The sequence below is a fragment of the Spea bombifrons genome, chromosome 11 (assembly GCF_027358695.1).
Source record: "Spea bombifrons isolate aSpeBom1 chromosome 11, aSpeBom1.2.pri, whole genome shotgun sequence".
Classification (NCBI taxonomy): Eukaryota; Metazoa; Chordata; class Amphibia; order Anura; family Pelobatidae; genus Spea; species Spea bombifrons.
The window spans coordinates 18,976,574-19,003,628 of record NC_071097.1 but is presented as its reverse complement, the minus strand read 5'-3'; the positions used below and the strand labels follow the sequence as shown (position 1 = coordinate 19,003,628).

The following is a 27,055-nucleotide window of genomic DNA, read 5'->3' as shown; positions in this document are numbered from 1 at the left end:
CGCACAAGGGAAAAAAATAAGCTTTCTGAGACGGCCAAAATTACCAAAACCAGGGACGAAGTTATCAGCCACATTCTTCAAGAACACACACATGGTTAAATGTTTGTATTGTCTTACAATCAAAAGATTCTACGAAACACGCTTTGTTACTGGTTCAGTGTGCAAGCAGCCAGAGATAATGCTGCTAGAGTGGTGAGAGGTAAGCGGGGGCGGGATGTATGTATGTATGTATGTATGCATGTATGTATAGGTGTATAAATGCATGGATGTGTATTTCTCTGTAAGTGGGGTGATATGGAGTGTGTGCTAGAATGAATGTGTATATGGGTATGAGTACGTCTGTTTACATATGTGTGCCGGTTCCAAAATGGAGCCTGTTATTTGGTGCAGACTGGAGAAGGATCCAGTAATAGTTGTTTAAAACCGGTTTCGTTATTAGGATGTCCTGACAAAGTCAGTGAGTAGTGAGTAGTGAGAAACTGAATCTTCCACGTAATTTATCAGAGGGTTTTGATTTTGGGCCCAAATATTTTGCCATCAATCACCAGGCAACCACTTTTAAGATGCTATACCATGTATGCGAGCCATTAATAGCCATCTTAAGCAAGTAAACAGCAGGTCTACCATTTTATTTTCTGCTCTGAATGCATAAGCACATAAAACACAATAAAAAGTCCCCCCCCCGTTTCTATGCTATTTCTGTCAAGTTATTGGGCATCTAGTAATACTAGCAACAGTGTTAACAGGCCTTGTGCTTCTGAGTATTGATTATTATTATTGTTTTATATAGTGCCATCATGTTCTGCAGCGCCGTACAAAGGGTAAACAGAACATAACAAGTAGTGCATAATATAACAATCTGACTTACAGAAACACCAGGTAAGGCTATCCTAACTAGCTTACAATCTAGAAATATTTATAAAGGGAAACGATTTAAATGGTGCTTTACATTTTGCATGGGGTAATGACATACGCGTGAGCTAGTGACGCCCTAATAATCTGTGTGGAATTTATAGCATATGTTATATAATAGAAAACTGATAGATCTATAATTAATTTATAGCAGTGCATTAGATGTTTTATTACCGTTGTTGCAATTATAAAGCAGACCTATGGGATAAGATTTGTCTTCAACTCTTTGCTCATAGTGCCCCCTTGTGGTTGTCTACATTAAATCAGTACCTATTTCCTGCCACTAGAAGGAGCGCTTAGTTTCAGACACTATACAGCAATGCAAGGCTTGTCCTGCCTGTAACTGAACTTACTTTCCCGTGTTAGTGCTTCCTGTTAGTACACGTGTGTGCGGGGTTGTACAGGAGTTGAATTGTTGGTTCGGTTCCGGTGCTGCACAATGAAGCCGGTAAGTTAGTTGGCGTCATTCGTATGTTATGACTAACGCTCCATGTTTATGAGCAGCTCGGGACGTTTAGTTGGTGGGACTCGCTGTTAAACTTACAGTGCGGATAATTCTTATAGGGACCTTTGAACAGGACACGGGCGCCGCACGTTAATGCAGTGCGTTTATGGGGGCTTGTAGTATTCCCAAATAGTCGCAAATCGGACATGTCCAAGACGCGTGAGAGTCGCATCTACCGAGAAGGCTCTAAGGGGTAAAGTGATGGCACTAAATCGGTTATGGAGTTAATCGCATGACACTGACAGATCTGCCAACTAAAATCACTGATTTGATCTCACTGAGTTTCAGTGCCTATACCTTTATCAGACATTACTTGGAATTGCTATCTGTCATCATGAAACACAAACCAACTTTACATAGGTATTAGTTATAAAGAGTGCCAGCAGATTCTGTAGCGATATTACAATTAGTAATTAGAATAGTGTGAGAATTAAAATGAATAAGTTTGGACAATGACATTAACAATTAACCCATACAGGTACAAAATGGCCTTGTTCATGCAGTCTGTGGGAGGATACAATGGAAGGAAAGTCCTCTCAAATGCGTTGGGTATAGAGCAGGACCATGCTAGTCTTAGAAAAAGAGATCACATTTGGTAGAGATGATGCTTGTATTGGCTAACTGAAGTATAATTGATGGCGTCCAAGACTGTCTACTCTTCAGGTGTATCATCTGTATGAAGAAGAGGCCTAGATAGTCTTGAAAGTTTGCAGTCTACTTATACTTAAGTTAACCAGTAACATCTTTGCCAAATTTTCTCTCAAATGACTTGGTAATATAGCATCCCACAAACATATAGCCCCACTAAATAGGATTGTATATTGACGTATTGAGCGATTTAGTAAGCGTTCTTCAGAAACAAAAAATACAATAGTGATAAAATATTAACCTGATGTGGAAACTACAGCAGCACAGCTGTAGTGACCGTTACCTGTGGTCTAACAATTGCAGCCACTGATTGGCTGCTCAGTGGCAGGAAAACTCTCATTGAAATCACGTTGGTCTCATCAGTCCCCCACAGCGTTGCCAGAGCTGGAGGCTACTGTCAGTAGGTATATCACGTGCCAAGCAGGAAAAAAAATCGCAAAGAATCCAATGCATTATGCTGAGGATTCAATAATATCCCACCATGCATTTGCAGGTGGAACCCCTGAGCATATGTATTAAAAAGCCTGGAACGAGCGTTGTTCTTTGTGCCCAGTTGTGTCCAAAAACACATGTTCCCCGGTAAAGAGTCCATAACCAGAACACAAATTACGCTGTGCATGGTATTAGTGTTAATTTGATGCCATAATTGTTTTTGGGGTGATTTGGGTTCAAAGCTGACCTATCTTTATTTTTAGAGAAGAAATCGGAAGCAAGCTCCAAGTTTCCGCAAGCTGCTAAAAACCAGCAAGATCAAACTTGATAACAAGTTAAAAAACAAGCAGTATAAGCAGGAGAGTTCTTTAAAGAAACGCAGGAAAGAGCAGAAGAAACTCCGGGAAGCTGTGCGAGATGTTTCCTCCAAGACCCCGGTGCCACTGGATCGGCCACACAAGAAGCTTTCGGGTATTTAATCATATCAATACTTTTTTTGGTGGCAAATATCACAATACACATAAAATTGTACCAGTACAGAACCTTCTATATCTACCTTGCTAATACATGCTATATTCCAGTGTATAATCCTTGGTTTCTTGTCCAAGCTCTGTACTTTAGCCCAAAACATTATAGCACACAGTAGTTACTAGTGTAGCTCATGGAGCGCTCTTAGTTACTTATCGGTTCCAGTCTAGGATTGCTCTTTTTAATGATTTGATCTTCTGTGTGATCTTCAGCTGTTGAAGAGCATGAGCAAGATGATGATGCCCTCCCCTTGGACATGATTGACGAGGATGACTTGCAGCTAATGAAAGAAATGGCTCAGAGAGCGTCGTTCCTGACCCGAGACCTTTCTTACAGGTTTGATGAATTATTTGCATTCTTCTGCAGCCTGAATACCACCAAGTCTTATGTCATAAGTAATATGATGACCAGGAATCTGCATGAAGCTTATTGGTGTGAAAAACCATAAGGGTGTACAAACACACAATACTTAAGGGTTTTTAATTAGAAAACAACATAAAACAGCTATCTCTCTAGCCCACTGGGAATTGGGTAGATAAGCAAAAAAAACATATAAATGTATTTTACTTTCAGAAGTAAATGGCTAAATGATAACCATCTGTTTTGCCAGTGAGCCAATCCATGCCAACAAAAGAAAACAGGAGAATGTGATTGATAAGTATGAGAAGATGCCAAGGCGGATGAAAATGGAGTCCGAGAAAGAAGTCATCCACCTCCTGCCCATCAAAGATAAAAGTGGTATCATTCCCCAGAGCATTGAGAAGCCAGGTACTCTGCTCCACTGTCACCCTTTTAAGAAATCTGTTCCGAGTTGTCCTGTAAGGCTTGTGTGTCTAAGGTTGGCCGCAGGGCAAGAAATCAGGGATTTGTCTCTTCCTAGCTGAGCTGCTCTTGGACGAGTTTGCTTTTTGATTTCATTAAGCCTTCAGGACAGAGATGGACGCAGCATCATTGCTCTTATTTGGCACTTATTAAAATGTTCATCTCTAAGCTTCTTGCTGCCAACCCATGATTCAAGGTTGTTCAGGCATGGAAGCCCTCTCTGGAGGTTCTTAATAGTACTGGCTGGTGCAAAGCTCAGACGAGGTCCAGGTGTCCGTCTGATTGCTTTCCTCACATTTTTTGGGCTAGTATGATATGCAAATTGAAGTTTTTCTTTTGTATTACTCCAAGTGGGCCAAGTATTTCTTCTACATCTGTTGCTCATGGGTGTGGATTTACCACAGGGTTTGCTATTAGAGTTTATTCTTGGTTGAGATAGCTGCAATTATTTATTCATTTATCTACCGCTCCAAGTAGTAATGTATAGAGTAAGGGTTTAGTGTCTGACATCCCTACCATGCAAGACTGTGTATTAGAGGGATCTGTGAGTACTTTTAAAATGCGTTCTTCCAAAACAGAGCACTTACTGGACACAGAATTTGCAGCCATAGTGCCAAATCGCCATGAATTTCTTGCCGCTGTCAGTCAGTGGCACAAAAGTGTTTCCAATGAAATCAGTATGTGAGCATATCACGGCCCCCGAGATAATGTCTGGTTGAATACATCTCCTGCACGACGTTTTGCTGAGGTTTGTGGAAAACTGACGATGCATCACGTAAAGGGAACACTTGGCTATACGCATCAGACTATGAGATAGAGCGTCCCTTTAACTTTATTATTTAGGGCTAATTCAGTTCTCGCTGTGCAGACATGTCTGGGTTGGCCTTTAGGTTAACTGTAATGTTTCAGCTCACAGACAAGCACACATTCGTGTATAAATCCCGTATGTAATCCACAATATCACTCAACCTAACAGAACCTGTTTTCTGCAGTTGTTCAAACTGAGGCAGAAGAGGAGGAAGAGGAGATGGAAGTTCAGGAATCTGGAGGTAATCTTAGAAGTCAATCATACTGCCATAGACTTTCTTTCTGTGTTCTGGGAGACATTTTTCTATCTTCTTGTTCCTATGTTTTTAGAAGAACCCGAAGAGCCACAGCGTGTATTTACCACAGAGGAGCTGCTGCATCAGAGGAGAGCCAAGCTGGAGGAGCGGAAGACCCAGATTGCTACGCTAGCTTCTTCTGTTCTCGCAGATCCGGAGAACAGTGTGAGTGGTTTGTATTATCTGCTAACAAATCAAGATGAGCCGATACTTTGATGTGAAAATCTGCTGAGCCTCATCCCAGCTGGAATGCTAACTAGATAAACCCCAGTGGCACAGCACAGTATTTCTACAAAGTAATAAAAATAGTTTCTATGGTCTATATTTAATGTTTTTATATAAGACGCAAACATTTATACAATGCAAACGCCAAGAAAGTAATCCATTTATAAAACTCCTGTAGAGGACTCTCTAAGTCTCATGGTTTTTGCTTTTAAGTTCATTATCTTGCATTTTATATTAAAATTAGAGGGTCAGGGGCTTAGGTGTAATGTTGGGAAGTTTTACTTTACTGTGATAGTGTTAGATAAGTAGAACGGTCTTTCAGCAGAAGTGATAAAGGCTTATTCAGTGAAGTGATTTAAACATGCATGGAATAGGCATAAAGCTGTCCTAAATTTAAAACTTGATGAAGAACTGATTAAGGTTTGAGTCTCAGTCATCAGTTTAAAACAGGCAGACTGTATGGGTCGAATGGTTCTTATCTGCCATCAGATTATCTGTTTATATTAGCACTTTTGTGCTCTGTTGTTTGTAAATTAACAGCAATCTCAGTGACGTTTATTTCTGGGTGTTTTGACCCAGACTCCATGCATTGTGGTGTGTCATCCTTGGCCCATTTCTCCTGCATAGTCAATAAGTGATAAGATTTTCACTAATTTATCTTTGCATTATACAGGCCAAACCCAGGAGTCATAGGTTCTGAGAACATCAATCCGCAGTCATGTAGTCTAGGTTGATAGTTTCACCTGGTATGTTATAGGGAGAGCATCTACCCAAATTCATAATAAAAACAAAAGGCTGGCTCCATTAGAAGGCAGGGACATTAGAAGAGTCTGTATGACAGGGTGGCACGTAAGTGGAACAGCAGCCCAGCAACAAGTGGTAGATGTTAATAGGGTAAGGGAACGTAAACATGGTGTTAGCAATCCTAAATACATGATTAGATCAAGGACTGATGAGTCTTTAAAGCAAAAAAACAGGCAGGCTGCTTTCTTATTGTAAAGTTTTAAGTAATATGTTCTTGGCTCTTACTGTCTTTTTCTTTTGGTAATGCTTCCATACAACAGATTAAAAAACTGAAAGAACTGAGGTCCATGCTGATGGAACAAGACCCTACCGTGGCTGTGACTGTCAGGAAACTTGTTCTTATATCGCTTATGGAAGTTTTTAAAGACATTGCGCCAGCCTACAAGATTCGACCTCTAACAGAAGAGGAAAAGGCAACGAGAGTAAGAATTTCATGTAACTGTTGTATACCCATCACAATAGTAACTTTGCTTTGAAGCTTGTGGGGGGATGAAATACGTTTTGTGTGTTCCAGTACCTTTTTGCCTCAAGAGCGCGCACCCACATTCTTGCTTTGTGTGTCGATCTAGACACTATAAATCCCTTTACTACTGTCTATAAGAATGGGAAGAGTGTGTTTGCAATAAGCTTACAGCGGTGGTGTAGGGGCTGCCCTGGGCCCGACCTAGGGCAGTGTCCCCAGCTGGCCCCCATTTTGGTTGGCATCCTGAATACACTGTGTACATTCCCTTTTCATGCGCAATGTTCGCTAGCTGCCAGAGAGGTGGATCCCCTTATGTGTGACTTTTGGGATGGCTTAGTTAAATGTATCACCACAACAGCGCCCATCTTTTGCTGAATGTTAGCAGACGTTCTCTTTCTTAACAGGGTTTTCTGGTATTTGAACCCGAATAATTGGGCTACAACACAGCGAGATAAAGTGGTAATAGATTTGTTTGACAGAACAACACTAGTGATAAAAACAAGGCATGCATATAGTATAAAACACGTAATGCACCTGAAAATGATAGCTGTGTGTCCCCTTTAAATGCTGCACTGTTGCATACATGTGTGCATACACGCCATCGGCCAGCTAGAAAGCTAGCACACATGAGTGTGCAGAAATTGCCTCCATTGAGTTCAACAGGAGTGATTTCCTGCCAGTGATTGGCAGCTTCAAGTAGCCAAAACTGGCATGAATAGCAACGCACAAAGAGGTAGTGTCCTGGAGCTGAAGATAAGTGGACTTTATATTTCTACAGATGTAAAGAATAGATATTGAAGTACTAACAGTGTGCTTTAATGTCCATTCTTCGTTAGTATGGTGCACTAGACTGTCTTTTTAAAAGCTCTTACCTTTTAGGATGGATAAAGTACAATAGCTTGGAAGTTATACATTTTCTTTTACATCTGCATCTGTTTATGGTACACACATAATTATGTATAGTTGGAGTGTGAGCCTCTAGGAAAACCACGTTTAGAGGATTCCCTGAATTCAACTTTAAAAATAATTTGTCTTTACATCCATGGGAAAAGCTTGGATGTCTTCATGGCGCTCTCTCCAAGTGAGATATAAGTGGAATGGAATGTTTGATATCGTTTTGCAGCAGGGGAATTCTAGAGAACGCAGAAAGCAACTAAAACGCTTCCAAATCAGTGTTTATCAGTCACAGTGTAATCGGTCAAGCACTATCCACAGCAATGCGGTTTATTGGCCAACTTACAACTGTCCTGTAGTTTCTCCAAATCCCTGCATCTTCTCTTATTGTACCTTTTAGGGCAGTGTTCTTCAAACATTTTATCCATGACCCTAGCATCTGTAACATACTCATCATCCCATTGGCGTATTTAAATGACACGGAGGGTAACTTTTGGTACATGAGAGAGGCCAGTAACTTCCAGCATCAAATATATTTAAATAATACTGTTTGTATTTCACTGCCCCAAAGTATTTGGATCAGCAAATAGTGTTAAATGCTATTGTATGGTGAGGGCCAAGTACTTCTACCAGGTACTCCAAAGCTTAAGTTCGAATAACCCTGTTCATATGCACAGTACTTGGTACTTTTTGTTCCAGCAAATCATTAAACAGTGGTGTTTTTTTTGTTAGTTTCTTTAGTTAGTCATTGAAGGATTTCCTTTCTTTCTGTAGTTATAACTCATGACAATTAACCAATGTAATTGTTTAATATTTAATCCGTTACTCCAAAAAGGATCCTTTTAACATATGTAGATGCTTCTTGAAGCCATTCTAGTTCAGGAATTATGATGGAGCAATGAAGAGGTAGCAGACTTGGTTTATTAAAGGTGCGCTTGTGAGCAGAACCACTCAGAAAGTTTGGCTGTACCCATTCCAGTCTGATGACACATTGGTCTCTTTAGTAAGTGTGACAGGGATCAAACAAGTGATTTATTACCCTGGGCACATCATCCCTTTAAATTTTCATGTTGTCCTTTTTGCAAATTCATGGAGGAATTCTTAAGAATCCACACTCCGCATATGCATTTTCCCCTTTCCAATCCTCCCAGCTAGATGCCGTGGCTGAACACATCTCATGGTCTACTCACCTGCAGTCAGGTGCTGCGCTGGCTCGGCGAACACTGTGGGGATCTGGGAATGCTCTCCTGCCACTGATTGGCTGCTTCAAGCAGCCAATGAGTAGCAAGAATCATTGTACCACAGAGGAAGATGGCAGCTGCTGCAGTTTTTTTTCCCCTTCCGCTTGTATATTAAAGTACCCAGCCTTCCTTACTGGGTCTACCCGGCACAATATTGTGATTTCTATTGCATATTGTCTAAACTTTGTTCCACTTTTTTTCCTATTTTTTTTTTCTTCCTGGAAAACAGGTAAAGAAAGAAACTCAGAAACTCAGGGAGTTTGAAGAAGGTTTAGTCAGCCAGTACAAGTTTTATTTGGAAAATTTGGAGCAGACAATAAAAGGTAATTTTTAATGATCTTTCTTGCCAGTAAATACGCTGTTTTTTGTGTTTAACCCCTTAATGACAAAGCCCGCACATGTACGCGCTCAAAATGCATTGTTTTCAATGGGTTTTGGGACCGCCCATTGTCCTTAAGGGGTTAAAGTAAGAATTGTACACGTTAAAACTTGTTTTCATAATAACAAAGTGGATATATACCCAAGTAATGTTTGCTGCGCTACATTTAAAAAACAAAAGTGACCCATGGAGAATGTCTTTGTTTCCGGGATCCTCACATAAGCTGCTATTGATCTCCTGCATGCCAAGAAACTTGAGGAGAGGGTACGGGGTAAACGCATAGGAGGGATTCCCCTAATAATATTATCTTAAACCACAAATAGGTCCATAATATTTTGTTTAAGCCGTGTAAAGGGTAATCTAGTTATGTTTTCTTTGTTATGTGTTTGGAGAAAATTAATTATCGCAATTTGCTGATATCACCGATCGCATAAAGGTGGGTTTCCAGTCGGTGTTCTTAACCTACGCTTTTGTTATTCTTGCAGACTGGAAGCAAATGAAGGCCAAGAAAAGTGAGGTGGTCTCACTAAAGTCTTACAAAGGGCTGGCGGAGGTGGCAGTGAAATGCTTATGTGAGCTGATGATATCATTGTCGCACTTCAACTTCCACAATAACATCATCATTTTAGTTGTTCCTCTCATCAATGACAAATCCAAGCAGGTGAGGCTTTTGTTTCTTCTCTCACATGTTTGTAATTTACTTTTTCTGTCTGTTCCTAGCTTCTTCCTAGATTTTCTTTTCCCCTTTGTAGATAGCAAAGGGATGCAACCATTTAAAATACTTAATAATAATCTCCTAAAGAGATATTTTACCCCAAACAAAGTAGAGCTAAGTGGTCTTTTACCTATTGAACAAAATCTCTGATTTCCTGTTTTCTGCACACCCAGTCACATTTTATTATGTGAACGGGGAAAAAATATACCAATCCCACTTGGGAAAGCAAAATATAAAAGAGATAATAAACTTCTTTACGTTCCCAGTAACTGCAGCAGCCCAGAGAACACTCCTCTTGGGAAATCGATTTGCACGGCTTGGGGCACATATACATGGGAAAAGAAAAAATAATACAAAACAATAGTGCAATATGTATGGACAGAATATTCTAATTAAAAAATAAATTGCACTCACAAACATGTAGTGTAAAGACAGCCCATCAGAGATAGTAGTAAGATTTTCTTCTTTAATATCTTCTTTAAAGTTCTAAAATGATGACAAAGACTCCAATAGTGCAATATTATTATAATAATTCAAATAAAATACAAAATTGCACTTACAACAGGTGTTGGCACAACTGATGTTATGCTCAAGCACTTCAAGCGTTTCGCCAAAGAACATGTTCCTCAGGGGAGTTTTAAAATTTCATTTAAAAAGCTTATTTTTCATCGAAAACCCAAAGCCGTGCAAATACATTTTATGTGGTCTGTTTATTAAGACTTAGTTATCTAGCGAAGGATACAAAATATTTAACAAACTGGAAGGATCAGTCCTGTATGTCTCACAAAGGAAAAAAAATAGGTTCAAGGTAGTTCAGACGTGGTTTAAAGAAAAGAAACGTTTTGCCCTTTAGTCGACATGACTATAAACCTCCATTATTCAAAAATAGGGAATTTCCTGATTAGACAAATATTCAACTTGTGCCCAAGAATTTTATATTCCGTTATCGGTTTCCAGATGCCTTGCCACGTAATCCTCATATCAGTGTGGCAGTAGTGGTAGTAGCAGACTTTTCTCCTGCTGCTAGGGGGCAGTATTGTGTTGCATCAGCGCTGCGGTGCAGCTAATTGGATTCATTTTTTGAAAAGAAACATGTGCAGGTCACGTTCCAGGAATGTGCGTTTAGGGACCTTTACAATTATTGCATCAATAAGTGCTGTCCTCATGTTATCTTATAAACTGAAAGCTTCATCTGCTGTTCAATTTTGTGGTGTAACTGAAAATGTATGGTGTCCTCTGATGCCATAAAGAATAATTCCATGATGTCTCTTTCTCCCACGTTGTTTCTGGTAACACGACCCGGGCAAACACTTTCTATGTTTCATGTCAGAACGGGCTTCAATGTACCAACATTACTCCATAGCTGTTTAGTGCTCTACAGTGCCCCATGCCCGTATGAACTGTAATTATAGTCAGCAGATTGGCAATTGTTCACAGATCACGTATGATATCACAAACCGTTAGTAGATGGCTGTTATGGGGAAGTGGCCGTCAATTATGTTGTCTAATGATTGTGTTTTGGACATTTAAATACAGTTCAAATGCCAAAAATATTTGCAACAGACCTGACCCATTGAACTCAGACGGGAAACTCTCCCTCATCCCGGCCCCCCCAAGCCCTGAGTTTGATGAACATCCCCTTTAATTAATAATGACTGCTTAGTGAATAGAGAGCCCTCAAACTGCATCTAGGCCCAGTGCATCAGGTTTACATAACAAACTTAGAACCCAAATGTGCTGTTTCTATTACATTCCTTTTTTCTTATATATGTTAGAATTTCTTTGCATAACTGTGTTGTTTATGGGCTACGTAAAAGGGGCTTGGGTAGTAAAATAACGCAAAAGCTTAAAATAATAAGGTAATATCTTGCAAGTGATCATCTGTGTTTGTAAACCATTGTTCAGATTGCAGATATCTGCATGGAGGCGGTGAAAAAGCTTTTCAGACACGATAAGGTTGGCCACGGTTCCCTGGCCGCCGTAAAAATCATTTCCGGCTTGGTGAAGAGCAGGAACTACGACGTTCGCCCGGAGGTAAAGCAATGCCACAAGTTCTTTCTTTGGTTCTTTCCATTGTTATGTGCTGAAGCAGCAGAGGGCAAATGTCAATGTTCTGATGAAATCCTTATAATACAAATAATTTACACAATACCATGCCAAGATCAGTTATTAATGTATATTTTGGTATAAAATCGTAAATCATAATGTTAAACTTTTCAACCCCTTCTTGAATCCACTTAATGATTTCCGCTATCGTTGTGTTTATCTTGTTCTCACCCCTAGGGATATTATTACTGTTTAATTATAATAACCGTGGAAGAAGCCTGTTGATTCACACACTGGTATCTTTACTGTTGAGACTATGTGCCAAGCAACTATGCCAGATTTGCACTTGTTATGACACGGGATTTCATCGGAATTCTGAGTACACGCGAATGTGGGGTTGAAATGCCGGGCTTGTGCCTGAAAGTGTTGTGTAGCACCTTCATACAACTTTCATCTAATTAACAGGTACTCAACATCTTGCTTCACTTACGGATCAAGGAGGTAGAAGTTAAGAAAGATGCAGAGGATATTATTAGAAAACAAAAGATTATGACTTACAAAGAAAAGAAGAAGAATCTCTCAAGAATGCAGAGAAAGGTAAAACCTCAGCAGTCCTATTCTTAAAGAGGAAAATACAATACACTAGAAGTAAGGGTTAGTAGTTAGTAGATCAGTAGGTTTGGTTTGAAGTCTTGGTGTGGGGAAAAAAAACGTGGTTGATTGCTGTGTGTTCACAACCTGTGTATATCATGGAGGTGTTTTTTCAGCTACATCTGCATTTATTTCACCTCGCCCTCCTAACGTTGCACTTATTCCTCCTTTCAGTGGAAGAAAGCGGAAGAGAAACTGGAGCGAGAGCTACTGGAAGCCGAGGCTTCGGAAAACAAGGAGAAGAAGCTGAAGCTGGTAAGATTGTCACAAAATCAAAGCTTGACAGTTTATTGTAAAGCTCTGGATTACATGGCCTTAGTCACCTACAGACAATAGTATACGGTCACACTGAGATTCCTATATAAAACTAGGCTAAACACGTACACCGTGACGTGCTGCCGGTGAACGCTTGGTGTCAGCGATCCGGCCGTACTTTATCGCGCAGTGACCCGTTTCCTCGGATTCAACTGTTTGGTCTGAACCAGCTGTCAGCACATTCATTTTACTTTATTCTAAAGATCAATTATGATTTGTGCCATAAAAAACCTTCCATGCTAGTTCCTGGTATATGCGATGGCGGCTCCATGTCCAAGCCCCCTGATAAAAATATGCAGCCTCGTAGGATAAGGTCGCTGAATTTGAGGAGTTGAGATGTCCGTGAATAGACCTCGTCGTTTTATCTTCAGCCGATGTTTGCTCGTTTTTCCTTTGCTCTGCTGCGGAGAGGCTGGATGAGGGTAACAGATATTTTGTTAATGGGAAAGTTGTTTACACTGCCGGATCCAAAGGGTTACTTGCAGTAAAGATTGCTTTTCCCGAAAATAATTCACTAATGGATTTTTTTTTTTTGAATTTTCCCACAGCATACAGAGACATTGAACATTGTTTTTTTAACCTACTTCAGAATACTGAAGAGAGCTCAGAAATCTGTTCTGCTTCCTGCTGTTTTGGAAGGTCTTGCAAAGTAAGGATATTTGTTTTGTTTTTGGGCCAATCTGTGGAATATGACTTTCTATGCAAAAAAAAAAAACTTTACACGCCCAAGATAAAGGTGGCTATTTTAAATTGCCAATTAGAACAGTGGGCAATCAAAACACAGACACACATATTATATATATATATATATATATATATATATATATAATGTATACACACACTCTCCTGGATGGCATGCAGGATGGTGTAGGGGTCTTTTTTTGAGGGGGGGGGTTGCTTCCTGATGATGGTGTGTGCCTAATGGAGGGGCTCCAGCATAGTGGCCATATGTATGGAGAAGAGGGGCTGCCAGATGCCAGGCACATTTACTAGTTTGTAATTTTATGCATAAGCAGGATTATGCAGTGGTTGAAAAGAAGATGAGTGTAATTATTATTGTACATTATTTTAAATAAAACATGTCAAATTGTTGTAATTTGAATCCTGTGAAATACATTGTTTACTTATAACCAAAATAATACTTTTGCAAAACACAGATCAAAGTGTACATTTGTTATTTATTTCATGTAGATAGCCCCTTATTGTAAAAAAAAAAAAAAAGATTCAACTGAATTCCTGTATTTTCTTTTAGTATCTAGTATCAACCCTTCATTGATTACTAAACTTTTCCCAAACATTTTAGGTTTGCCCATTTAATCAACGTGGAATTTTTTGATGATCTCATCGCAGTCCTTAATAATCTCATCGATTCTGGTGTAAGTATAACCCGCTTTTTTGGTAAACATAATAGAGCAATTCTTGGTGTCTATAATATGTTTCTCTGATTTCTGGATTTAATGTTTAAGTATAAAAAGTCAATGCATTCAATTATATATTGTTCAGTTGCATATCTTATTGCTAGACAACAAAGTTCAAACTTTCATTTTTCCTTGTCCAGTTGATTCAGAAGAGAGTTAAAAACTCCCACAGTCAAATGAGAATCTGATTTCTCACTGGATCAACAAGCTATGATTAACCTCTTCATGCCCCTATAGACATACAGTTATGTCCACAAAAAAGGTGACAAGATGTCCCTAAGGATTTATCTGTACATCATGATGATTTTGCAGTGGCGGGGAAATCTCTTTGCATGGGAGATCAGACTGTTAATCAGTTTAAATGGGCATGTGGGAGAGAAATACATTCGTGTGTGTGTGTGTGTATATATATATATATATATCAATCATCCATAACATAATGACCACCTGCCTAATATTGTGTAGGTCCCCCTTTTGCTGCCAAAACAGCTCTGATCCGTCAAGGTGTGGACTTCTGAAGGTGTGCTGTGGTATCTGCAGATCCTCGCACTCCTGTAAATTGGGAGGTGGTGCCAGTGGGGATCGGACTTGTTTGTCCAGCACATCCCACAGTTGCTCAATTGGATTGAGATCTGGGGAATTTGGAGGCCAAGTCAACTCCTTGAACTCATTGCTGTGTTCCTCCAACCATTCCTGAATTATTTTGCTCTGTGGCAGGGAGCATTATGCTGCTGAAAGAGGCAATGGCATTAAGGAATACCGTGTTCCTATTGGAACAGGAACTAAAGGCACCACAAATACTATGCAAAGGAGCGTTTATTAGAATGAAGTTGCTTTTATAGTTAACATATATCCAAGCACATTGCTGCGAGTTATACAATGATGCGTTGGCGTAAAGTAACAAATTGCCAGCTTATTAAATCTATTCAATATACTGCTGATCTTCCCTTAACCTATACTATATAATTCCAGACAGTGTTTTCATTCCTAGATTTCCATCTTAATACCACATGCTGATATGATTTACTATCAAACAGAGAAAAGCCATATCATGTTAATATTTTTTGTTTATTAACTACGACTCTGATTCAAGCAATATTTTCTTTTAATAAAATACACGTTAACAGTGGGAGAAACTGCAGCCAGGCTGTTCACTCCAAATGATGTCCCTTGGCATCTAGCAACTCAAGGTTCTTGGATTCTGACTTTATGGGGTGTTCTTGTCTCCTTTTTATGAGGTTATGTAAGGGTATGGTGCCAGGTGCCGAGTGATCTCGCAGTTTTACATAAACACAATGACCTTTTTTCAGAGATCATTGAAGCAAATCAGAGATAGTTTCCATGAAAATCATTTGTTTACATAAATACCACCAAAATCTTTATGGCCGACCAGCTTGTCCGTAACACGATATCTAAGAATGTAGGGGCTGGTGGTCATCTCTACGTTAATAGAGGGCAGTGGTGGAGTTACACGTAGCTCCTTTCCTAACAGACTAAGGTGACGTGTGGTTTTGCAGCAGAGGGTGGCTCTGTAGAACCAACAAGTACCGGAAGGACCTCGCTGTCCTATGTGGCCAGTGTAAGGATTTACATGTTCTTTGATGCGGTTCCTTACAGAGATCATTTCCTGAATGTGACAGCTTATGGAAAAATGGCACCCTTAGCCTTGCCCGCTAGTGTTTTGGTTCTTCTTTGTTTCTTTTGTCTGCATGACATGTAAGTAAGACAATGTCTGGTTTGTCCAAGTCATGTAATTGTGGTTAAAGTCAGCATTGTTGTTGTTATCCCTGGAATTCTGGATATGCTGTTGGCTTTCATGGGAATTTTAGACAGCTGTGAATTTGGGTTGCCTTTAGTTTTGCATTTGTCCTCCCCAAAGTGTGTATATCAGTAATTGTTCTATTGTCCCAAAGTAGGCAGGATGCAGAATGAATGGCAGGTATGTTCCTGTCAGTGGCGTAGCAAGCAGAATTGTAAGCAAATGTATGGATCTACAGAAAATAAGATTCTAAATGTTTTGCTTTAATTTCTTTGAGCTATCATCATTCAGCACTGTCTGCAAACAACTATTTACAGGTGGCTGCCTCCCTTGTACAAGGGAAAAATAACGTTTAACTAGCCATTTTATGCTCTTCTTTCATACATGTAATTGCGAGCGCCAGTTCTTCAGCCAATTGTCTATATAGAATGATTTTAAAGAACTACCTTTTCTTTTCTTGCAGGATCTTAACTACAGGGAAAGTCTGCATTGTGTTCAAACCGCATTTAATATCCTTTCTGGTCAAGGTAAGGCTTTCTTTACGAGTTTATTTCACATTAATGAGGCTGGGACAGCTCTCTCTAAATAGGTTTCTGGCACGTTCCGCAGTTGTTCTGCTTAAAAAGGAATCTATCATGGAATTAAATGATACAGCAGAAATAAATGCAAGGTTTATTCTTAAATGTTTTCTTTAATCCCTATGTGTAGGAATTGAATAGCCTTTTAAGAACTTAGAAACATAGAAACATAGAAAGTGACGGCAGATAAGAGCCAGAAGGCCCATCCAGTCTGCCCAACCTCTGAGTACTCTCCTTTAGTACTTGCCCTTATCCTATATCTAGCTTGGCATTATGCCTATCCCATGCTTGCTTAAATGACTTTACTGTATTAACATCTACCACTTCCACTGGGAGGCTATTCCATGCGTCCACTACCCTTTCCGTAAAGTAATATTTTCTGATGTTACCATTAAACCTTTGCCCCTCTAGTTTATGCTTGTGTCCTCTTGTTGCGGTTTTATTTCTTCTTTTAAATAAACTTTCTTCCTTTACTTTGTTGATTCCCTTTAAGTATTTAAATGTTTCTATCATATCCCCCCTGTCCCGTCTTTTTTCCAGGCTATATAGGTTAAGATCCTTTAACCTGTCCTGGTAAGGTTTATTTTGTAATCCATAAACCATTTTAGTAGCCCTTCTCTGCACTTTCTCCAACATATCTATATCCTTCTGGAGATATGGTCTCCAGTACTGTACACAATACTCCAAGTGAGGTCTCACCAGTGATCTGTACCTCTGTCTCACACAAGAGGCTTGGGACTGTAAGTAGGTTTAGTCTCGGGGTGGCCTGTACTCGCTCCATGGGCTACAGGACCTTGCTTGGGTATCAAATGAGATGAGATCAGTAAGTGCCATCGCTGGAACAACAAATCTTGTTTGATACCCAAGTATGGCCGACAGGAGAAGTACTGAGGGGTCACAATGTGGACGTGAAACATTACATGTTATGGATCGAGGTGAGACATTTCTCGTTTCGAATGACAGGACCTTGCTTTCCTGCCGGAAAGTAAACTTGCAACGTGTATCCAGCTCTCATAGGCATGAAAGTGTAAGGTGACCCTGGCCGTTTTGAATTGCAGCAAATAATTCGGAATTTATTGCGTTTTTATGCAATTAAAATGATGAAAATAAGTAGGGAAGTAGACTCTTCTACTTTTCATAATGTTACGAACATTACAATATACTTTTTTCATCTTCTCAACAGGTGATGTTCTCAACATTGATCCCCTAAAATTCTATACTCACCTCTATAAAACATTATTTGGACTTCACGCAGGTAACTTATATGTTTTTATCTGTTTGTTGTAGTACACTAACCTGTGAAACATAGAATTTGACTATAAATATTAATATTATTTTCTATAATGCCATCATATTCCGCAGCGCTAAGAAACATTTCGCTCACCTAGTCTGCCCATTTCTTCCTGATGTAAAGACCTTTAGACGGTGTTGGTCTTGGATTCAGGATAGCTTCACGCCTGCCCCATGTATGTTTAAATTATTTGCTGCTATCGCCTCTGCTGGAAGGCTGTTCCTTACATTACCTCTAACTAATAATACATCCAAGGACAGCAGTAACCGTCCGTATCTATTCAGCTGTTCAGAAATAGTGGGTTTTTTTTAGCCTTTTAGTGTTTTTTGCATGTCGGGAAAATAAGCAACAGACTGCTGCCCCGTGGTTAAAAACTTTTAAATGTTCTGATATTTATGATCAGTGCCTGGGTTGTTTGAAAAAGTGTCTCTGCGGTGTGGTTTCCTCCACGGGATACATCTAAAAAAACTTTAGTTTAGTTGTGGATCACTGAAAGGCTCGCTCCATTTCCGCTGTAGAATAATAATATGGGATTTCCCATCTGCTCTGCTCAGTTGTCTCTTTGGAAGATGCTTGGAGCCAAAGGAATAAAATTGAGTTATTTCTCATGACCTTTCACTCTGGAGATGTCCCGCAAGTCATGATTATATCCTCTCATTACGCTATCCTTGCCTGTAAATCAAATGGATTGTTGTGAAACTAATCCCGGTACCCCGGGGATTTCAGTACGGACGGACGGCTAGTGCGTGGTGATCGCGGGCTGCAAGTAATGCATTTAGACAAAATGTAATAAAGCGGTAGGTAGGATTGCTCCAAAGTTAAGTATTTCGCAAATTGGGCCGTTTAACCTGTTAATGGCCAGTGGAATGCAAGCAACCACCTCTTAAGTATTGTGACCCTTCCATAGAAGTAAAATATTAGCGGTCCAGAATAGTTGAAATATTTGTTTAAATATAATTTTAAAAAAATCCCACAGACAGGATCATGTGGGTGGCAGGTTTTACTGAAATGACTCATTGTGCGATGTTTTATGATTACAGAGAGTATGTGGGGTCTATTTTTTTTTCTTTTAAGTAGTAGAGACTGCATTCTTCGGCTGGTCTACTCTTCATATAAAAAGATCTGTATCATCCGAGGCAGCCAGCCCAAGGTTCCAGTTTGCAACGGATTTAGGGAAAAATACGCCGTGCCGAGTGCTGCGCAGATGCAGAGCTATGATATCCCCGCTGCTCCTTTTGTGACCATTGCTGTGTTTGTGAGATCAGATGTTCTAGAATTAGCTTTTGTAGAAATTAACACCGCACCTATATATAATAACCTTACCGTACATTACATTTATGGCCGAAGCCATTTCCACACCATTGCCAGTTAGCAGCAATTCAGTTGAAATGCAAATGTTGGGGGTTGCAGTGCCAATTAATTAAAATGTACAAGGCTTGTCAAAAACACGGGACTTTCACTAGAGAAACTAATTCCTTGTATATAGTATTTAGTGCAGTGCTTTACTTTCTGTAGTACTGTTATAGGCAGCTCCACCGGCTATCCCCTGTTTAGTAGTTCTTGTTCTAGACGAATGAAATGCATCATTTATTCTTGTCTTTTGTGTATTTCTTGAGTCATAACAATGCTATGTTTGCAGGTGTTACCAATGATGACACTTTGATAGCACTTCAGTGCATGGAAGTGATGCTCACCAAACGCAGGAAGCAAGTATCCCAGCAGAGAGCGCTTGCATTCTTAAAGCGTCTTTCTACGCTAGCCCTGCACGTCCTCCCAAATTCATGCATTGGGATCTTGGCCACCAACAGAGGAGTCATGCAAGTAAGGACCATACGATGCCATCTATATACTGTGTCAAACCTGTAATCGTGGGTGTGAAACGAGACCAGGCCGAACCCAACTTTCAAAGTATTCAGGGTAACTAGCGGATGTTAAATTAGTATGGAGGGAGCAATGCTTTAGGGCAGTGTAAGTAAAAAGTTTTGTCAGGCCTGCCAGGAGGGTGCCTCTCTGGTTCTTTGCACAGTTCATATATATATATATATTCGCCTGTACTTCCAGACATTCCCCAAAACAGACATCCTTCTAGACAATGATTCTCAAGGCAGCGGCATCTACCTACCAGAACTTGAAGAACCAGAATACTGCAATGCCCAGAATACTGCATTGTGGGAGCTTCACTGCTTACAGGCAAGTTATTATTCCATACCGTATACCGTACCTTCTATGCGATATAAGCTCTAGTTGTCTATATGTTTTGTCTGCGTTGATCGACACAGCAGGTGACATTGGAGATTCAGGTTTTCTTTTTGCAAGGTGTATAATGTTCCTTGCGTTAACCCAGTTAACTTGTGCCAAGTAGATTTTAATTACAAGATGACCTTTGTGATAGGATTTGTGATGGACATTTTGACATTAATGTGAAAAATATGAGGAGGTTTGGAATGCCAGCCAGTGAATGATTTATCTTCTGTATCTCCGTGTGAATTGCAAAGCTATTCAGGCCGCTAACCAGAAAATGTGTCCGGCTTGTCTTAAAAAGAAAAAAAAATGTACATTTTACAATTTCATATCTGTCCGTGTGTTGTGTGAAAGTTGTGACCCAGTAAAGATTAAATCCAAGACACAAAGCTATCCAAAAGCATTACATAAGCCAGCGCTTATCACTGTAATCCTGTGGCTTTAGGCTTGGATCGAGCTGTAAATGTGTTTTATGATGGGACTCGGCGATAATGTGTTACTGTAGTTTAGCATTTGGCATATTTATGTGGATATGTACAATCTATATAAAACCAAAATATATCATGTATGTAAACTTTATAAACGAACATTTCTCAACTCCAGAGTCTTGAATTAAGATGGTTTTCATCTCAATATTAAATATTTTTTATTTGAAGTGTTTATTTTTTTGTGACTTTCAGAGGCATTATCATCCTGTAGTACGAGTGTTTGCAGCTCACCTTTGTGCCGGGGCACCATCTGAAGGATCGGAAGCTCTCAGGCCAGAATTAAGTCGCAAGTAAGGCCATTTGTTTAGTTACTTAACAATTGGATTCCATTTTAAACTTGCGAACTTTGTTTTGTCTTTTTTATGTTACTACATTGTACAGTGCTGCAAAACACTATAGCACCATATAAATCTAGAAATACTACCTAAATAATTTGGTGTCTGGATCTCAGACTGGAACTTCTGACCTCCACATTACAAATCGAAGCACCTTGAACTTGACTATATCTTCTGCTAGAAAACCATTGTCCTGAATTTTCAAATACAATGTCGTAGGCAAACACTTCCCAGCTACAGTTCTCCTAGACGGTCATTACTACAGGCAAATTGTTCCTTTATGTTGTTGGCAAGAAGCCTGCAATAATGTAGTTTAAGCAGCTAGTAACATTTTCAGCTCCTAAGCTGCAAGCCTCGGTATCGACATTCAGAGACACCAAAAACCCACCTCAGGGCGCGCTGACACAGCTCAGGAGAGCGGTTGTGAGAGATGTTGGGTCTCGCAAGATGGCTGCACCCATGAAAAAATAAACAAGTCTCTCCAGACCTTCCTGAAGGCTCTTTACTTGTCAGCCCCTCCATCATTCAAATGTTAAGTTGTTGATTGGTTCAGGTAACATTTGACTGTTGGGAGAGTGAAGAGATTCTTTACTCAACATCCTAATCTTAGCCTTCATTATGTCAATTTCTAAATAGAATATCTCCAAAAAATATAAAATGTTATTCAGCATCACGCTGGATCGTTGTGAACAATGGTTTCCGGTTTAATCCTCGGGAACTGCCATTCATATTTCCTCTCATCAGAAGTCTCTAGCACTTTTTTTTTATTTATTATTTATTTTTTATTTTTTTAGAAAGGATGCCTTTTAATTATACTAAAATCATTACATTACAATTAATCCTGTATAACAGTCTGTTCTTAAATATTATGCAGGTCTACAGAGGAACTTTTTGCAAGTTTCTCTATTAATGGGATGACGTTTAATCCTCCTGTTTCAGAATCTGCTCACAAGAGAAAGGTATTTACATCATCTGGAGAAATATATATTCTGCCCCTGTAAGATATTGTTCCTTTTATCTGAATTATATATCTTTTTTCTTTACAGGCTAAGGTTAAAGTTTATAATCTGGCGGAAGATTTACATGAGCTAATTCAGACACACCTTGAAAAGGTACCTGCGGCACAGCTGGACTTTTCATCGCATTTGAAGGCACAGGCTACTTGATTCATGTGGGACTGATGACATCTAGGTTGTAAGAAAAATTCTATTTAAAGCTATTCGTTGAAAGGGAAAAAGGACCCCGTGCCATTCAAATCGGGAATAGCGCTGGTTATCTTTCTACTTACATCAGGATTTAAATTTGAAGACGGAAAAGAACTTGGTGTGAAAGCAAAAACCTAAAATAAAATGTCTTATTGTGTAAAGTGCTCGACGACTGGCCTCCACGTGCAGACAAATGTTTTATTGTTATGATAAAAGTAAAAAAATGATTTTTATATGCTATTTTATTATTCCACAGTCTACACAGCATCTGATCAATAAACCTTAGCAGAGACGTGACACAATCCATATTTATTTTCAAGATATACAAATACAACAGTGTTTCAAGTCTCCATACATTAAGTAGTCTTGATGAAGAGTACGTTTTACAAATCCAACAAGATCTCACAACTGGCACAAAAAGTCAGATATAGTAACACTTTATGACATGCATAAATTAGGCACAATCAAGACAAAAATGACAAATGCACAAAGCAACACATTTACAATGAAATACTCAGTCATCTGTTACACTTGATCTGAACAGTAATGTGCGGGATGCTGAGTGGAAATAGTTTACGGGACGCTTCATTATCTCACAGATATGCATCAAGTGTGCGAAAGTTTTTTATGGGGTGGCATTCCTCTTAAAAAGCGGTCAGTTCTCGCTTACGCTTCTACATTGTTTTCAGAATATTCCCAGTTCTACACTTGGTTTAGTTTCAGGAATAGGGCACTCACTTGCTTTTGGTCTACTTCATGGTTTTTTCCCCTTTGTTAAGAAATAGCAGGAACCTGCCATGTACCTGTAGGCCTAAACTTTTCCGGTAGTCATTTTTTGATTAAATGTGAACATTTTGTACTGGATAAGACGCTACTTAACCAATGACTTTTCCCATCTTTAGACTCAAATACTGTTAGGCGGTCTATTAATAGTGTGTAAAATTGGTTATAGCAGCAGGATAACTGCACAGTAGACACCAAAACGTCAAATTACTTATGGAGCGGAGAAGCAAACTGTTAATCACCTCATCATCCTTCTGTGGAGACAAAATACCGGCACCTGGGGCATACACTTAATGAAGTATTCATATTATGTTTATCGGGGAACTCCCACCATTATTGTTTTGTTCTGTAGGTTTCATATTTATGTAGCAATATGCTTATTAGGTGTCCGTTAGCTCCTATTTTTCCCGGTGTGACTTACAGGCACTAGATCCAGTGTTTGCTACAGCTGAGGGTCACCCTTCCTAGTTGGACTTTTGACACTAAGGGTCAGCACCAGACCAGGATGGTGTAAGACGCACTTCTATGTAAAGCAACAGTATTGTCACAAATACAGCTACATTTTGCTATTTAGGTGACAAAATGTGGCTTGAGTAAGGATAGCGGACGCCATTTGTGGCCTCCATATTTACACGCTTATGCCACGCTTTGTGTGACGCAGTTGGCACCAGAAACCCCCAAGCTGCGGGAATTACCTTTCAGAGGATAGCGAGTACTTAAGTGAAACACAGAAATAAATGATAGGTACTATTCATGTGACTTTTTGTGCGACAAGTATTATATCACAACCATAGAACTAATACAATTATGGTGGGAGTTATCTTGTCCCTTTTGTTCATAGCTCAGGAATATAGGTTATATATTCTAGTTCTCCAAAATGTGATTAGCAATTGCGCTAAAGAAGTTTTCCTTCATGGGCATTTTTGTTAATTGGGGTTTAGAGCAACTAACTGGCCACAGAAGAGTTAAGCGTTGAGATGGATTGGTTGAATGAGCTCTCCACAGAATACTTGGCCCGTAAAATTAAACTTAAAATATTTGAGTTTTCATAAGTGTTAAATCATACAATTAATTTTGCTGAAAACATGTTCTAATTTCCTGGCTTCTCAGGAATAAATAACATTATAGCCAAGTAGTAATCAGCGACGGCTGTACCAGTGTCATTCTGCTTTCTGTATTGACATAAAATATAAATGAACATACAGCCTTGTACCAATTAAAGCAGTAGAAATGGAAAAGCAACCGTTCATCCAGTAATGGAAAATGTGCCAAATACTTCACCAAATGAAATGCATTCTTCACTTGATGTGTTTAGGTTATATAGCTTAAGACAAGCATGCCTTATTTTATGATCTATACAAAATTATATATTTATATTTGTGTATAAAATCTGCAGACAGCTAAAATGTATTTAAACCTAGAATCTACCCACTGCTAAGAACTGCGTTATTCAAGAAAATACGTCAATACCCCCTGGAACTATATGCCTGATTTTAATTTGCACCATCAGGGTTTAGGTTCCAGATCCTTATCCAAATAATAAAAATGTTCTGGAATACAGAAATAAAAGTGTATAAATAAATAATTTAAAAAAGCACACCACCACGTAGTTAAAAGCTGCAATTATACCAATTAGAGCAGCTATTTGTTTAAGTGGCTGAGACCCTATTGAAAGAGGGGGGAAAAACACATCTTCCTAACAATGTTGACCCGCACGCAGAATTTGGGATTATATAGTATAAACTAATAAATAGGAGGGGACCCTTTTTTCTCCCCAAAATATCTGCTCATTTTGATGTGGTCTATAGGGATGATCGTACTAGTCTAGGAGTGCCCAAACCTTAATCTATACTCTTAACCCTATAATCGAGTGCAGAAGGTTTACCTTTTCTGTCCTAAACAAGCCACGCTTTGAGGTTAAAATGTTAAATGTCCAAGGGTTCACGTAATCTCTTATAAATGTGTGCTGCTACCTACGGCGCATGCCTAGTGTGCCTTGGTATAAATTACCAATGCTGGACACAAGTTTAACTGCAACACTGTGAGAGGAAAAAACCTTTCCAAATGCAAAGCATTAAGGGGTTAAAAACAAATTTACAATGACCTAAATGTCAATATACAACACGATTGCTTCAGTAAAACAAACCAAAAGGGATGGTAATAAAATGAACGTACATGGTGCGTCACGGGGAATAAATAAGTTAGTGTCCGACACTCCCATGTTTTTGTTAAGGTGCAAATGATACAACTGAACAGCGCAAGCCTTTTAAATGAAATAGGTTTAGAAATACCTCGAAATAAAGTGGTAAACCAAGCAGATTAACTCGTATATGAACGCCGTAGCTCGAGGCGTTATAAAACAACGACGACCAATGCCTCGCATGCTTCTAAAACAGCAAGAGATCTACTTGACCACAGATACGTGTCTGTTACTAAAACACATTACCATATGTAAAGGATGTGACAAAGAATCCTAGTGGTTGTAGTGTCTTAATAAATTGATAAACAATAATGCTACTTATCTAAAGTAAGTAAATGTAGACAAGAAAGGCCACATCACTTCACTTATGTATGAAATCAAACACATAATGCCATTCACAATGCCTCTAAAGCACAATGAATGAAAAAGGCCCATCTCATGTGGTTGATACTGTGTAAAAATTAAACAAGCCTGTTGTGTTTCTCCTCACATTCAATATCCTGATTATCTCCAGCATCTTAACCACTGCTAAGGTGCCATGTCATTCGCCTCTTCATCTGGCTATAGGTAGGTACCTCCGACACAAGATCCTCCTGACCTTTTGCAGAGAACAGCGGCGCCCGTCATAAAAGGTGAGCGCTGAGCTCCAAGAATTTTCCCACTGCGTGTATTCCAAAAGATTGTTATTTCTTGTGTCATTTTGGCAGCTTCCAATTCTTCAGTGCCAAAAAGTACCAGGCAGAAGAAGTCCTCCTACAGCAGGATGAGCGGATGCTGGGGTGCCTATTAACGGATGATGACCTTCGCTCCATTTTCATTTTTATTTTTAACAATCCGGTACTTATATGGTAACCTGAAAAACAGTTGGAGATGTGGTTACGTTTGTGTAGCTAGGTTATAAAATCTATGCGACTGTCACAACAGCAAAAAGAAAATGGTGTGCAAGAATATGGTTATGGATACTGGTATGTGGGCGCTGACACGATGTAATGCATTTTGAATTTATTTCACGCATTTATTGCATTTGCAGCTAACATGTTTTTGATGAGGTTCATCAAGTCAGCTGTAATTTTATGTAAAGTAATGTATAGATCACATTTGTTCTTCTTGCAGAGGTATTCTCAAAACAAACCGTTAAGGCGTTCTGAAAGCCAACATGCGGATTAAATACCACCATACACAAATCCAAAATCAAGACATGCAGCATAAAAATCTCATCAGATTATTACAATCAACTCTGTTCTGGATGCCAGATTTGCTATTGCCTCTGTGTGCGTATTTTAAGGTTATGATGTATTCAAATCCTTTCACACCAGTCTTTAGGTCAGGTGCCGGCAATTACCGCTTCTGGTTTGTAAATGAACCTTTTCCTATTTTATAGCACTATTCAAAAATAAAACTAATAAGTGTGTGGCCAAAGGTAGTTTTAGGCAATATTGTTAATTCATACAAATGTCCAAAAACAAGGAGGAAGCGAAAATGAAGCAGAGAGCTCTTAATTTTCATTCATGTTGTTGCTTTTTCACTTTTACTCTCGTACTCTCATGCTCTCTCTCACCCCATGCACTCACACACTCCTTTCCTCTTACACTCTCGCTGCCACCACAATTCTTACAAAAAGCAGGATATTGTTCTTCCCGTGTTTTTTCCCCTTCACTCAAATCAGTGGAAGAAGCCTTGCATATCTACGATTTGAAGAGATGTCTTACTATTTGTTTAGAACTAAAAATCTTCAAGCATGTTTGTGACCTCTTCTGGAATTAACAGGGGTCAGAGCGCCTCTAAAAGTACTGAAAAATCTTGTTGTCAATCAAGTTGTCAACTTCCCTGCGAGAAGGATGTGCTCTTAGATCCTGGACGCAGCTATTTAATGTTCCTGAATTGTCCCCCCCCCATTATTTTATTTTGATCATTGGCATATCTCTATGGTGTCACTAGGGATCGCAGGGAAACAGTCCTACTTACTGAGAACTTCTTTTCCCTGATGACACGTTCATTACTTCCCTTTATTTTCTATTTCAGTGTTTTATAATTATTATTTTTTTTTGCCAGGTAGCTGCTTCTACCTGGGGGG

General features: G+C 39.3%; 2 protein-coding genes across 3 annotated transcripts in view; one reads left to right on the top strand and one right to left on the bottom strand.

Moving 5' to 3' along the window:
* The first annotated feature begins 1,261 nt into the window (after nt 1–1,261).
* Nucleotides 1,262–22,231, top strand: NOC3L (NOC3 like DNA replication regulator). Its single transcript, XM_053451281.1, has 21 exons — nt 1,262–1,360; nt 2,761–2,968; nt 3,238–3,361; nt 3,636–3,793; nt 4,840–4,896; nt 4,985–5,115; nt 6,240–6,401; nt 8,807–8,900; nt 9,442–9,617; nt 11,577–11,705; nt 12,183–12,314; nt 12,543–12,623; nt 13,232–13,332; nt 13,987–14,059; nt 16,324–16,387; nt 17,622–17,693; nt 19,369–19,550; nt 19,791–19,919; nt 20,651–20,748; nt 21,668–21,752; nt 21,840–22,231. Exons 1-21 carry the CDS (start codon nt 1,352–1,354, stop codon nt 21,957–21,959), a joined length of 2,385 nt encoding a protein of 794 aa, XP_053307256.1. The 5' UTR covers nt 1,262–1,351; the 3' UTR covers nt 21,960–22,231.
* Nucleotides 22,232–24,669: 2,438 nt separating this feature from the next.
* The window catches only part of PLCE1 (phospholipase C epsilon 1), a 93,260-nt gene continuing 90,874 nt past the window's right edge, over nt 24,670–27,055 (bottom strand). Inside the window, exon 32 of one of the 2 annotated variants that reach the window (XM_053451280.1) lies at nt 24,670–25,834. In XM_053451280.1, the coding sequence (XP_053307255.1) occupies nt 25,677–25,834 (158 nt within the window). In that variant the 3' untranslated portion in view covers nt 24,670–25,676. The remainder of the gene's footprint in view (nt 25,835–27,055) is intronic. The other variant, XM_053451278.1, reaches the window with a different exon arrangement.